This window comes from Aristolochia californica, unplaced genomic scaffold (assembly GCF_029961685.1).
Source record: "Aristolochia californica isolate CCGP_79_NKW_82.1479 unplaced genomic scaffold, dmAriCali1.0.hap1 SCAF_5, whole genome shotgun sequence".
Classification (NCBI taxonomy): domain Eukaryota; kingdom Viridiplantae; phylum Streptophyta; class Magnoliopsida; order Piperales; family Aristolochiaceae; genus Aristolochia; species Aristolochia californica.
In genome coordinates, this window is record NW_027182214.1 from 40,183,603 (window position 1) to 40,198,525 (window position 14,923).

The following is a 14,923-nucleotide window of genomic DNA, read 5'->3' on the forward strand; positions in this document are numbered from 1 at the left end:
TCTTCCATATGTGAGTCTTCCTTGGTCGTGTGGGCTTGGGCCCATCTTCCAACACTCCCCCTCAAGCAGGGGGTGAGAGAACATCATGAACTCCCAGCTTACTGTAAATGATGTATAGGATCTTCTCGTATAAAATGACAATCCTCCATATCTTCCAACACCCCCCTCACGCTGGTGCTCTCTTCCATGAGGCCCAACTGGCATAAGATAAGTGAGAGTAAAATCACTCCTAGTCGTATGATATTGCTCCATACTCCAGTCATAACCCATGTTGGATGTAGGGCACACTCCTATTATTCTCAGGTAGTGGCACTCCTATCTTTCGCATGTAGTGGGTCTATACGCAATGCTCAGAAGTGTAGTAAAACTCCTCCATCACCATGTCCCTCCACAGGAAATGACTCTCAAGTGGTAGGAGTAATAAATACCAATAAAGGGGGGTAACATATATGTAGTAATAAGCTCCTCCATCATGGTGTCCCAACCCGGGCACCGACTCTCACAGGTAGAAATAGGTGATAAATACATATCATTCACAAGACGGCAACGTGATACGTGAGAAATGCTTGTCATTTACAAGACAGTGATAAAATATGTGATAAGTGGGTAATGTTTGTCATTCACAAGACGACGATAAAAGACCCATGGGTACATAAAAAAGTCTCAATGAACTTTAAACACCCAACCATGATGGACTTAAACTCCCAACCGAAGCAACACGCAAAAGGTTGGCCCAAAGATGTATGTGAGAGTCAAATAAAGGATGGTAAGAGTAAGGTTGTCAAATAACCAATAGGTAATGAGTAAACAAGAAGATAGGATGTTGAGGCCACCACTTCTTCAATAATAATGTCTTATCCAAAGAGATATAATAGTTGCAGTTGAAATGGGCCTGGGCCCATATGACACAAACCAAAATAATAAAAATCCTTGTAAAAAAGACCCATGAAATAATCCAATGCAATATGTTGACCAAGGAATATGTTGCGAATACCTCAAAATAATAATCGATTCAAAAAAAGTATTGAGTCGCGCCGAGTCAAATAGTAGATCAATATAGCCAAGTCGAGACAAAAATATATGTAAGACTTGGGACCCGGTGTTAGAGCTAGGTGGTTCTGGTCCACCTGGGTTAGGTTTCGTCCACCCCTGGTCCACCTAGGTTAAGTACTTGGCTTTCCGCACTTAACAGACCGGTCATTTGGGTTGTATTGGCTAGGCGTTTAACATGGTATCAGAGTTGGGCACCACATCTACGTTCGAATCCCGACGGAGGCGATAGGGAATGGGAACGGTGGGTGTCAGAGCTAGGTGGTTCCGGTCCACTTAGGTTAGGTTCTGTCCACCCCTAGTCCACTTGGGTTAGGTACTTGGCTTTCCGCACTTAACAGACCAGTTATTTGGGTTGTATTGGCTAGGAGTTTGACACCCGGACCTGTATACGAGGTAGAAAGTAAATGGGCCAAGTTGGGTTGGTTCAAGTTGATCCAGACATGAACAAAACCAGTAAGTAGCCTCGGGTTGCTATGTTAACTCGGCCCGGATATAATCAGCACTTCCAAACTTAGGAAGAAATATTAATTCGGTAACAATGCTTCTTCCCCACGACGCCAAACAAAACCAGAGATAACAACGAGCAATAGTAGAGATAGCGACAAACAACAAAAATCCAAGAAAATCTATCACAATCTGCTAATCAAGCTCCATCCGAGCAGATAGAGTAATTTACGGAGCAGAGCAATATGACTTCCAAAATAAACTCATCCGAATAAAAATCAATCAGATAGATGAAGATAAAAAAAAATTGGAAGCTCATGGAATCTATATCTCGGTATTGAAATGCCAGCAGCATCAGAAAAACACAGGTGACAACTCAGTGCTAGTGATTGTCGAGCAGAGCGAAGAACCATGCGAAGTCCGTTTTCTCCAGAAATAATTTAAATCAACAACAGTGGGTCATCTTTCCGCGTCAGCTGAACAGAGCGGAACATCAATGCACTTCCAAACAAAGTGGGCTTTTCGAAAATAATTCAATCCAAAAGTGACCTTCCAGAAAAATAAAAATTCAAACGGAGAACTTTCAGAAATAAGAACTAGTACCGGGATAACAGAGTGAGAATAAAATCCAGAAATACGATCTTCCAACTAGAAGGCAATTTATAAGATGAGATTGAAGGCTGCTGGAAATACGATCTTCCTTCCAAAAATAATGTTGGAGATAGCGATGCCAACTAACAGAGCAATTAGTGTGGTGCAGCTTCAGAGACAGAGAGGGATCTTCACGGTCGGTAGTCATGAACCAAAAACTCCCAGAAATAGAATAGTAGTATAGAGGTGAAAAATGTAAAACAAATAACGGGTATAGGGACTGAAAAAAAAAAGATAAATATGAACCTAAACTACTTGAGATAATAGATCAGAAAAAGATCACATTATCTCCGTGGGTTGATCGAGTCAACTCACAGAACCTGCTCTAATACCATGTTGATTTTATGGAAAAGAGAAAAACTTCGTTGACTTATTATAATCAGAGTGCATGAACCTCTATTTATAATAGAGGAAAGTAGTAGAGTCCAACTATAATTAAACTACCTTTGTCCCAATTACACCTAAGCTCTAACACTTAAAGATAAGTCCTAGCATAATTAAATAACCCAATATAAATAGAAGACTAACATGACTAAAACACCTTTAAAATGAAACTCTTCTGTGAGACCTCCTTCCATAATAATTGTGGCTCTGTAAGACTTCTTCTTGTGTAAGACTCATAATGCTACCTCATGTGATCATGGTGGGTCCATATCTTATGGGATTGGGCCCATCTTCCAACACACTTGGATATGTGGGCCTTCCTTGGTCTTATGGGCTTGGGCCCATCTTCCAATACACTTGGACATGTAGGCCGTCCTTGGTCGTGTGGGTTTGGGCCCATCTTTCAACACAGTTGGATATGTGGGCCTTCCTTGGTCGTGTGAGCTTGGGCCTATCTTCCAACAACCCTATTGACTCTTGGATGTTAGATTCATGAGCTTCTTTTCACACCACCGTGCATCGTTAGATCATGGAGAATTGTGTTATTGGAGATCGTAGGAAGGCATATCTTGTTGATGGAGAACCTTTGGATATTGTCGGTATTGGTAATGTCAATTTGAGGATGTCAAATGGGTCAGTGTGGAAAATTCACAAGGTGAGACATGTACCAAAATTGATGTGTAATCTGATTTCAGTAGTGCAACTTGATGATGAAGGTCATAATGTGACTTTTAATGGTGTTGCATGGAAAGTCACTAAGGGAGCCATAGGTGTTGCATGAGGAGTTAAAATTGGAACTCTTTACATCACTTCCAGTTGCAGAGACACGGTTGCAGTTGTTAATGTTGTTACTGATTTTGATTTGTGACATTATAGGCTCGATCACATGAGTGAGAAGGAAATGAAAGTGCTTCAGTCCAAAGGGAAGCTACTGGGGTTGAAAACTGTAAACAATAGTTTGTGTGAAGGTTTTGGAAGATGGACCCAAGCCCACATGACCAAGGAAGGCCCACATATCTAAGTGTGTTGGAAGATGGGCCCAAACCCATAAGACCAAGGAAGGCCCACATAGCCAAAAGTGTTGGAAGATGGGCCCAATCCCATAAGATATAGGACCCACCATGATCACGTGAGGTGGCATAATAAGTCTTACACAATAAGAAGTCTAACAGAGCCACAATTATTATGGAAGCAAGTCTCACAGAAGAGTTTAAGTTTAAAGGTGTTTTAGTCATGTTACTCTTCTATTTATATTGGGTTATTTGATTATGCTAGGACTTATCTTAAGTGTTAGAGTTTGGGTGTGATTGGGACAAAAGTAGTTTAATTGTAATTGGACTCTACTACCTTCCTCTATTATAAATAGAGGTTCATGTACTCTGATTACATTAAGTCAATGAAGTATTTCACTTTTCCATAAATTCAACAGAAAGCTTTATTTTCGACAAGCAGAAAAGGGTTAGCATTTCTAAGGCTGGAAAGGAACAAAAGACAACAAAATTGGTGTTGGTTCACATAGATGTTTGGGGGCCTTCAACTGTTACTTCCCCTGGTGGTTCTAACTACTATGTGACATTTATTGATGATACAAGTAGAAAGGTATATGTTTATTTCTTGAAAAAGAAATTTGATGCCTTTGATACATTCAAGAGATGGAGAACAATGGTTGAGAATGAGACAAATTTGAAGGTAAAGTGTCTGCAGTCAGATAATGGGGGAGAATACATAGATGATGATTTCAAGTGGTATTGTGCTAATAATGCAATCAAGATGAAGAAGACCATTCTAGGAAATCCTCAACAGAGTGGTGTGGCTGAGAGGATGAAGAGAACTTTGAATGAGCGTGTTAGGAGCATGAGATTATATGCGGGATTGCTAAAGATGTTTTGGTCTGAGGCTATTAGCATTGCTGCCTATTTGATCAACAGATGTCCCTCAACACCATTGGATTGCAAAATACCAGAAGAGGTCTGGAGCGACAAAGAGGTAAACCTTTATTTCTTGAAAGTTTTTTGTTGTGTCTCTTATATTCATATTGATTTTGCTGATAGAAGTAAACTTGATGCTAAATCTAAGGTATGTTTCTTTATTGGCTATGGTGGTACTCAGTTTGGTTATCACTTTTGAGATGACCAAAGTCGTAAGGTTATGAGGAGCAAGGACATGATTTTCAATGAAGGTGCCATGTATAAAGATCGTGAATAGAGTCTGAGAGCACAAGTGATGAAGCCAAGAAGTCTGAAGTGATTAAGTTGAGAGATCTTCCAGTTATTGAGATGGAGAATATCGCTCAGGAAGATCAAGAAAACATACCCCCATAAGTAAATCAGGACATTCTTGTGACTAAACTCAGGAGATCTGCTAGAACTTGCAGACCACCACAAAGGTACTCCCTTGCATTGAATTATATTTTATTAACCGATAAAGGTGAACCAGAGAGTTATGAGAAAACCATTCAAGTTGATGAATCAACCAAGTGAGAGTTGGCCATGTGGGATGAAATGGATTTATTATTATCCAATCAGATATGACAATTGACTGAGTTACCAAAAGAGAAGAAGGTCTTGCAAAACAAATGGGTGTACCGAATAAAAGACGAACATGATGGCAACAAGCGGTACAAGGCAAGACTGGTGGTAAAGGGCTTTCAACAAAAAGAAGACATTGACTACACTGAGATTTTCTCTACAGTAGTGAAATTGACTACTATTAGAACAATGCCTGGACTAGTAGCAAATGAAGACTTGCACTTAGAGCAGTTGGATGTAAAGACAACCTTTCTTCATGGTGATTTGAAGGAAGAAATTTACATGATACAACCACAGGGTTTCAAAACACGTAGAAAAGAGAAAATGGTGTATAAACTTCAAAAGAGCTTGTATGGTCTTAAACAAGCTCCAAGACAATAGTATAAGAAGTTTGACACCTTTATGAGTAGTAATGGTTTCTTGAGGTGCCAGGCAAATCATTGCTGTTATGTGAAGAAGCTTGATGACTCCTATATCATTCTACTGCTGTATGTTGATGACATGTTGATAGCATGTGCTTGCAAACAAGAAATAGATAAGTTGAAAAAGGAGTTATCCAAGAAGTTTGCAATGAAGGATTTGGGTGCTGCAAAAAACAAATCCTCTAGATGAGGATTACTAGAGATATTGATGTCTTGAAATTGTCACAAGAAGAATATGTGAAGAAGGTGTTGAGCAAGTTCAACATGAACGATGCAGAAACAGTGAATACTCCTTTGGCTAATCACTTTAGGCTATCCAAGGAGCAGTCACCTTCTACAAAGCAGGAGCAAGCCTACATAGCCAATGTGCCTTATGCTTATGCTATTGGTAGTCTCATGTATGCCATGGTGTGCACTAGACTAGACATAGCTCATGCAGTGGGAGTTGTGTGCAGATATATGAGTAATCCAGGTAAATAGCATTGGGAAGCAGTGAAGTGAATTCTCAGGTATTTGAGAGGCACTGCAGACTCAGCCTTATGTTTCAAAAAGTCAGACTTGGGATTATAGGGTTATGTAGATGCTGACATGGTTGGAGACATTGAAGGCAGGAAGAGTACCACTGGTTATGTATACACATTGGGTGGTACAACAATTAGCTGGGTCTCTAAGAGTCAAAAGATAGTTTTCTCTTTCCACTACTGAGGTAGAATATGTCATTGTGACTAAAGCCAACAAAGATATGGTATGACTACAGTCTTTCTGGGAAGAATTAGGTTTTAAACATGGGCAAAATGTGTTATATTGTGACAGTCAAAGTGCTATTCATTTATCAAAGAATTTTGTTTATCATGCCAGAACAAAGCACATACAGGTGCATTATCAGATCGGCTCTGGAGGATGGAGTCTTAACACTTGAGAAGATTCGAGGAAGTCAGAATCCGGCTGATATGTTGACAAAAGTTGTTACAATAAAAAAATTGAACACAACTTCAGTTAAACTTTTCTTTGAGGATTGAGAAGTTGTTGCTGTTGTAGAGGAGATATTGATGATGAATCAGTTTCCAAGTGGGAGATTGTTAAGTTGTGGAGCCTAATTAACTGTCGTTTCATTAAGGATAATTTGAAAATTTTACTCTTGTATAGTGGTTACCCTAATTTTTCCTTTATATTTGGGGGCACCGTTGTTAGGGTTTTATCATCACCGAGAAGGAGTTGGAGTTGCAGCCCGAGAGAGGTTAGAGAAAACACCTGTAAGTGTGTGCGATTTCTCTTGTAAACTAATTCATCTTTATAGTGAATCACTGCAGCGACGAAAGACAGGACGTAGTCTCACCTTGAGGTGAGCTTGTATAAATCTTGTTGTTTTTGTTCTCGTGCTTGTTTTTTATTTCTTCTGCGATTATTATTATTGTTCTTGTTAGTTTGGAATTAGGCATCTAATTCCCAATAGTAGTCTGATCACTATTTACCTACTAAAGCCAAAGACTCATAACGGTTGTTTGAGGGAAAGTCGTATCAAGATTTTATCCTTGACACCCTTCGCACCATACAATTCTAGTTTCTCTTGCAACATGGTATCTAGCTCTGTTGGTGAAATTCATCCAACTCAAGGTGCTGGCCAAAATTGCAACAACAAACAAGACAATGGTGCCAGATGTCAGGTGTGTAATCGTTATGGTCACACCGCATTAGTGTGTCATAACCAATTCAACCAAGCTGAAAAAAGCTCCTGAGCCCTTGTAGTAATAATGCTTTTAGCCCTGTCTCATAATTCTGATTCTTGTAGGCTTCTCAGACTCGAGCTCTGACACAATACCCCCGTGCTTTCTTTCCCCTTCTGGTTCTAAACTCTACTGTAGACAGAATAAATATTTTTCCCGCTCGTCCACGATTCGTATTTCGTTTGAAACGCTCCCATTTCCAGTTATTATTATTACCTTTTAGTTACGAATCATTGTTGTGGTTGCCAATCTCCTCTTTTGATCGAGCTGTGTTATCTTTTTCCTTTCAACTTTTGTCTGAAAATTTCGGTCCTGCTAGATGGACGACGATAAGCTGAATCGTGACATTGATCGGAGGCTTTCTCTTATTGACGTTTCTTCTGTCGATGATTGTCTCATCGATTCTGTCTCGGATGCCTCTTTCTTGCTCCGATCTTCAGGTATTACATATTTATTCTTTATTAATCGATCTCTTCATCATTATTAATCTACTCTTTTAAAAGATTTGTATTTGAGCAATGACGATCTATGGTTTTGATTCGATAAAGTTGGTCGACTTTCTTCTTTCGTTGTTTTTTTTCTTCTTCTGTTTCCTTTTTGTTTTCGCACTTTGTTGCTGCTTCTATGGTTCTGTCTTCTTGCTTATGTGTGGTTTCTTCAGCTTCAATGGTTATTTTAGAAGCTACGAACTTGAAGAATCATTTGCTTCTCAAGTTTACCTGGCGATGCTTTGTTGATTAGTTTGTTTTTACTTTTCTCGTTTGGTAAAAAAGTTTAACATCTGCTATTTTAGCCTGCCCGTGTACGAAATTAGTGGTTGAACATTAACAGAACTATTTGAATACGTTCTTTAGACTGCCTTCAAATCCGAGCTCCCGGTATGCTTGCTGCAAGTTGGTGGAAGGAGTATCCGTTCTTCAGTTGATGTCCGACGTTCTAATTATAGGGTTTGCCGTCATCGTTTTTTACATGCTTTAAGTTTCTGCAGGATGGCAAATAGATGCTTGATCTTCCAGTTAAGTTGTGTGTGTATAGTATGGTGTTTGCCTGCTAGGAGTTTCGCAGGTGCCCTAGGTTAGGTTAGGTTACCTAGAACTTCTTTTTTATATTTTTATATTTTAAATTGGGTGAATATAGCATCTATGAATATCAAGAAAAGAGACAGGGAATGCAAGGGAGTGATATGCACATCAAGGGCCTCCTCAAACTCCAGAAAGCCTGCTACCTTCACCAAAGCATCATGAGAAAAGCAAACAGGCCCAACCAGACCTATATCCAGCCAAAGCAGGTGATAAAGGCTCTCCAGTGGTCCTCCAAGCGTAAAAGAATGTTGATCCTCATTAGAAGCTCTGCCAGATGCCATCACTATTGCCTTCTTGTCAAGTATGCCAAAGGTGGCTGTCTTACCACAGATGACTGAAAATCTGGAAGCTCTTTAGCAGATGCAGGAGTTGGTATTCCAAAGTGCTGATCCTCTTGTAAGGCAGAAGTAACCATTTGGGTGATTATTCTCTGGTGATGCTTGACTGCTACATTTAACGGCATATGGTGTGTATGCATTTCGGTTTGGTGAATTGTGATGCATTTGGGAGGAGCCGCAACACAAATAATCAGGTGGCCTGTTGCATCCTAAATAATGACTCTGCCCCAAATGCATCAAGTTATGATCACATTGGAATTTGCCTTAAGCCATCCAGGCAGTCGTAAGACCACTGTCTGATTCAGTTCCCTTCATAGTGGTTGTCAAAGCGAGAATCCCCAATTCTCAAAACTTGCTCTTTAGTTTCAAATTTCATTGTAATATACCAAGGATAGCTGGTGAGATAAGAAAGAGATAATTTTGAGTGAATTTTAGAAACTAGGGAGAGGGCTACTTTGCTGTCTTCCAAGCAATCTATAGTTCTGCTCTTTCCGGAGGTCACACAGTATGGAAACAGAAGCGCAATTGCAGATATGGTGGACATGCTTGTCTGAAATTAGGTGAGGAAAATTCAAAACAGTTTTTTTGCCAAGTGAGGGAAAAACCCACCAAGTTTTCAACTAAGACAATTTTGCACCATGCAAATTCTACATATGCTGAACAAGAAAAATAGTAATTTCTTAATGGGCTCAGAGTATGTTTGACAAAACCCACTGTGACTCAAAGCCATCATAACACAGTTAAGAGATAATTCAGAGTAGACAGTCTGTCTTTAAGAACTCCCCTTAAGAACCCTCAAGCAGATAACACTGAAATTGCATATTAGTTGGCAGATACTGTCTACTACTCTTTCTCCCATGACATTTGGGAGTCAATTAACTTGGTTTTCACTTAACTATTAACTTGCTATATGGATCAATCATCTAGATCCAAGTATCGTAATGTGGAAACTTGGGGAATTTGATGGAATAAAATTGTGCATGTAAGGTCTCTCTAAATGATGTTCCAAAAGTGAGGTTTATCCACCGTCTGGACATCAACTAGAGTCATGCATCCAATTTTGCATCTATTGGCAGTGACCCCTCCAGATGTGATGAGTTCTTTGAGAATGCGATGGTTTAAGGATCAACTAGTCATAAGTAACTCTCCTCAGCTGGTCCATTCCCATTAATTGAAGTATGCCTTGTTGGAGTAAGTTTCTAAGTTCTAATACCCTAAGATATTTTCCCATGCAAATGAAGCTATGTGACCAGTTTGTGGGGATGGTTGATAAGATCCCTGCCTAATTTCCTTATTATATTTTGGCAACAATGCATTTGCTGTTTACCAGAGAGGTAAGAGAAGTTTAAGCTTGAAAGCCTTGGTCACCACTTTGATCAGCCTGAGGCTACATCTACCCTTAGTGATTGGTTTACATCTGCTCTTGGTAATTGGTTTACATATTACCTTCAGTCAAAAGTATTCCAAAAAATATTTGTTGGAGTTGTTAGTGTGTTCCATGACAAAAGTGGCATGGAAGAAGCAATTTTTAGTATGATTTTGGCATGCCTTCACGTACCATCTATACGTGCTAGAAGGAGCCTTATTTTTCCATCTATTATCTGAAGCCATATATACTTGTATCGCCTTTTCATAGAAATGGGGATTTCCATAATGATCAAATCTTGTAAACATTGAGAGATTTAATGGTATATGAGTGTTTTCTCCTGTTTGTTATAGTATTTCAGACTTGTCATGATTTGTTTAAAGTCCTGCTTCCTTTTCATAGAGTTGGACAATATTCATCATTGGTCATATTTCTAAGTGTATGACTGCAAGAGTGCAACCCGGAAGGATGGGTCAACTTTGCCAGGAAGGGACTGGTCATTCATTTTGTGACTTTAGAAATGATAAGGTGACAAATTAGAGAAGTATACTTTTCCTATTCTTAACAAAGCATATATTCTAAAAATTACATTGATTTTTAAGTTGTCGTGATATTTCTGTGGGCAGGTTTTGCCATGTTATCTTAAAAACACCGCCATTGACTTGTAAATGATTTCTCAAGTGACAGGCCTTCCACAAAAAATGGACCCCGAATGCATTGGTATAGCACCTCAGGTGGAAAGGTTGGAGGAACCAGCTAGAGTTAAAATCAGCAAACAAATGGAACTGTTACCTCTGGTGTCAGAACTCTCAGGTGCTACGCAAATTGGAAAAGCTCCAAAGTGTAACTTGCGTAAAAGTTTAGCTTGGGATAATGCTTTTTTCACCAGTGAAGGTATGATTCTTGGTAATGGCATTCAGAACAAAGTTTGATAAATTCTGCTTTATCGCACACATGAAAAAACTTTAAATAATGATCATCTTCTCTATTGCTTTTGATTAGGTGTCCTTGATGCTGATGAGCTGGCAATGGTGACTAAAGCATTTAAGAAGGCAGCACCTGCATTACCTGGAATTGAAGAAGATTTGAGGAGATCAGCTGAATCAAACACCACCGTTGGTAGTGAGAGTTGGGCTCTTGAAAGCCTTGAAGTTGATTTGTTTGATCATTTAAGAGCGTCTGTTCGCTATTCTGGTGATGAGAGTGATAAAGCTTCAGATGTGTCATCTTGTAGGAGCAAAGCTGGACCAAGCAAACCAGGCCTATCATCTTGCAGTAGTAAGTAGAATCAATAGTTATATGTTTTCATTACCGCTCGAGGTTTTGAATTAAGTTGATAAGTAATCTGGCATATTTAGAACACTTATCCATTGCTAGATCATCTGCTGGTTAGTCTACATGCCTTTACGCTTGCCTGAAATCTACAAAAAATTCTTCAAATAATGGTTCCATATGTCCAGAGTTTGATATTTCTATGATGTGAGAGTCTTTTTGAAATTTCTTTTCTTGCTACTGTACTAATGATATTGTTCTTAAGTTGCTTACTAATGCTTTGCAGCATCAAAAAGGCAGAATCTGGCTTCTCAGAGCAAGGTAAATTATCTTTCTTTCAGCAGTTATAAGCATGCTTTTGTACATCTGATGCTTAACTAATCCCATCTTAAGCTAGAATTTCAGATAAAGCATGTGCCTTCTGCTTCCAAGAGACAGAGCATCCACAATCAAAGCTTGAAAAAGATCTCCGAGGAGGCACTTTCTCATCTACATAATGTTCAGGTGAACTTTATTTATACACCTGACCTTTTAAATGGTTTCAAGTGTTGAGGAAAATTGACTATTTTAGTTATTGATCAATTGAAGGGACCCAATAAAAGTAGAGATCAGAAGCCCCCTTTAAAGCCACCTAAAATTTTATCCAGGACCAGTCCTCTCCCTTCGGCAACCAGCAAACGAACATCCTTGGCTTCTCCTGGGCCTTCAAAAAGTAAAATTAATTGTGGTAAGGCTTCATTGTATTTGTTGATGCTCATGAAGAGTCAGTATTTGGCATCTTGAATTTGGACGTAGGCAACTTTATTAACATGGAGGACCTTTATCTAATTGTTTTATTTATCTGTTTTGTGGTGGCAAAATACAGGGGACGCTGGGAACAGACAGCTGTTGGCAGTTTCTGCAAAACCTGTACCTCCTAGTTCTATTCCTACTCCTAAGTCTTCATCTTCTTCAGGTTTGCCCAAGTTAGCCCAGAGTAGATCTGGGGGCCCTTCTTTCATGTCCATAGGTAAATTTACCTCAAGGATATCTGGAAATAAAGCTGAATCTAGAAATAGCACTCACCCTTCAACTTGTTCTACCATAAAAACCCCGATTCGCTCTTCAATGAAAAAAGTAGAAAATGGAAAGATAAATGCCTCATTGCGTTTAATGCCTTCTTCGAAATTGTCAACCGTATCACCTGCAAGTTCTATTGATGGCATGTCTTCTTCAGAGTCATCTTCATCAACACCTACTGCGAAACAAAGGATGAACAATTCCAAGATAAGACTTCACGCTGGGTCCTCATTTTCTGCAGGGAATGCTTTAGAGAGTGTTCCCCTTCAGCTCACAGATTTGGGCCAATCAGAAGATAAAGGGATGGCATTGGGTAATGAAGTAGCCAAAAGAGTTCCTCAGTCTTCTGCTATGGATTCTCTTAGAAGTGGACTTCAAAGTACCTCCTCCTCGCGATTGCTCAAGCCATCTGGTCTTCGATTACCTTCACCAAAGATAGGTTTCTTTGATGTGGTTAGTAGCAGTGTTCTATGCAGTATAGAAATATGAAAAAAAAATTCAATGGAGTCCCTATTTTAATTTGAGGAAGCAAGCTCATTACCTTATAGCCAGAAAGACCTCTTTGAATTATTTGATAAATGACAATGCTGATCCTTGCACTTGAAAGAAGTAACGTGATAGTAGACCTTTTTTTTGTTTTTTGAAATTGTAATTGAAAGGTTAACCACCGGTGCATTTGTTTCTGACTAAATATTGTGTGGTTTTTTCAGGACAAACTTGTGCCACGTGCTTCTAGTGGGTCTTTGCATTCTCATACTATACAGCCAAGCAATCGTCTTAAAAGTGCTGCTGCAGTTGGCAACCTTGGTGAGGCCTTAAAGCCAAAGTCCTACAATAAACTTCAGGCAGACTTCTCAGCTTCAGACATGAAACCTGCAACCACTTCACCCATGCAAAAGCAGTCAAATTCATCTCCTGCAACCATTGAAGAGGTTAATATGAGTGCTGAACTGCATGTATCTGAAACAAAATATTGTGATCAGCATCCTGATTTCGAACTGGAACAGCACACTTCACAAAATGCCCAAAAGAATAATGAGCAAGTGCAGCCAGTGGAGCAGGTTCATTCAACAGATATCAACAGTAACTCCACTTATAAAGATGAATTTCAGGTTTTACTTGAAGCAAAGTCTGGCTATAATGAACAGACTCTGGATCAGTTATCATCCATTGGTAATTTCAATGTCGACGAAGTAAAAAATGTGATTGAACAACAGATGCCCTCTCTTTCAGCTTTGGATTCAAAGAACTCAACTAGTTCTACCCTTTCCGAGTTAGCTTCCCATTCTAGGGAACTCACACTTCATGGAACCAAGGTAATTAGTTCCATTGAGCTTACTTTTCCAGCTGTTCTGGGCATTGAATCTCCTTCTGTGAGAACTCCCTTGTCAGTTAACCCGTATCTCGGCAACGCAAATGGATCATTTGCCTTGGCAGTGGAAGGAATCAAACAAATAGATAAAATGGTTGATCCTACTTCTACGAAAGTCAAAGAAAGACCTACAGAGGAGGAGCTCAAGCAGGAAAATCTTCAAGCAAATACTTACTGTGAAGTGGAGCCTTTTTGGAGTGAAAAAGAGAACAACCAGGAGAGTAATTGCTATTCTTTGTCACTTCCTCAGCAGCAGGTTATCTAATAAGGTCAGGCCATATTTTATGATTTTTACTAGTTTGTCAATTACAAATGCATTAAAACATTGTTAGACTCTACAACAGTATATGATTGGGATGGTCTTTTCCATTAAAAAAAAATGTAAATGGTCTCTTTCCCTTATCTCACGCCATTAGTTCAAGCCTTGCAAATTTCTAGTAATTACTGATTCTTAACCTGTATTTCTGAACCATTTTTTTATTTTTTAATTTACATAGATGACATTAGTTGTAGTAATCATAACTTGGAGGCTATAGAAAATTTCATTGTGTCTTACGGCTGTACAATCCTAACCTCTGATTATCTTAAAAACAGGCCTACTTTTTCTATGCAGGGAATTTGCAAATGACTGGAGATTAGACATGTTTAAAGAGAGTTGGGAGGGAAGCGGTGTGCTTTTGGACTTGGCTCCTGCTTTCTATTTTTGGCAAGCACAAATTCAAATTTGTTGTTTATTGGCGGGTTCTCAAGGAAGTGAGCCTTGCTACGTAGGCGTTGATGGCCTGTTATTTCGGTGATCCTCAAGTCAAAAATCATTTGTCATTGTTCCTTGGCCCTGATTTTCAGAACTGTATCTACAGGCACTTTCAGGACTAACGAAGGCTTGTCTTTTGTGCGTTGAGTGCGTAGTATACCTTGATTGGATCATTTTCTTCCCACAATATTGGGATTAGGGGTTGACACTATGTTGGGATTAAGGCAGTTTTCTAAACACTATAACTAGCCATGTCATGGGATTAGAAATTATAGCACATTTCTGCCCCATTCTCCCTACTTCCCTATAACTGTTAAATAGAAATTTAAATATAAATATTCAAAATAGTATTTAGTTTAAATAAAATATAACTAAGTTATATTTAATACAAATATATAAAATAAGTTGTACTCAATATAAAGAGGGATTTGTTTTATACTCAAATATGGATGATTTCAAAAATACAAAGTCATG

The 14,923-nt window shown here is 39.0% G+C and overlaps 1 protein-coding gene across 2 annotated transcripts; it reads left to right on the top strand.

Moving 5' to 3' along the window:
• Nucleotides 1-7,457: 7,457 nt before the first annotated feature.
• Nucleotides 7,458-14,704, top strand: LOC137966053 (putative GPI-anchored protein pfl2). Of its 2 annotated transcripts, XM_068812513.1 has the most exons (10): nucleotides 7,458-7,646; nucleotides 10,674-10,886; nucleotides 10,995-11,270; nucleotides 11,551-11,585; nucleotides 11,670-11,768; nucleotides 11,853-11,991; nucleotides 12,130-12,273; nucleotides 12,481-12,776; nucleotides 13,034-13,964; nucleotides 14,309-14,704. In XM_068812513.1, exons 1-9 carry the CDS (start codon nucleotides 7,526-7,528, stop codon nucleotides 13,958-13,960), a joined length of 2,250 nt encoding a protein of 749 aa, XP_068668614.1. In that variant the 5' UTR covers nucleotides 7,458-7,525; the 3' UTR covers nucleotides 13,961-13,964; nucleotides 14,309-14,704. The 2 variants fall into 2 exon arrangements, with proteins under 2 accessions (XP_068668614.1, XP_068668613.1); XM_068812512.1 differs by having other exon boundaries at nucleotides 12,130-12,776.
• Nucleotides 14,705-14,923: the final 219 nt, after the last annotated feature.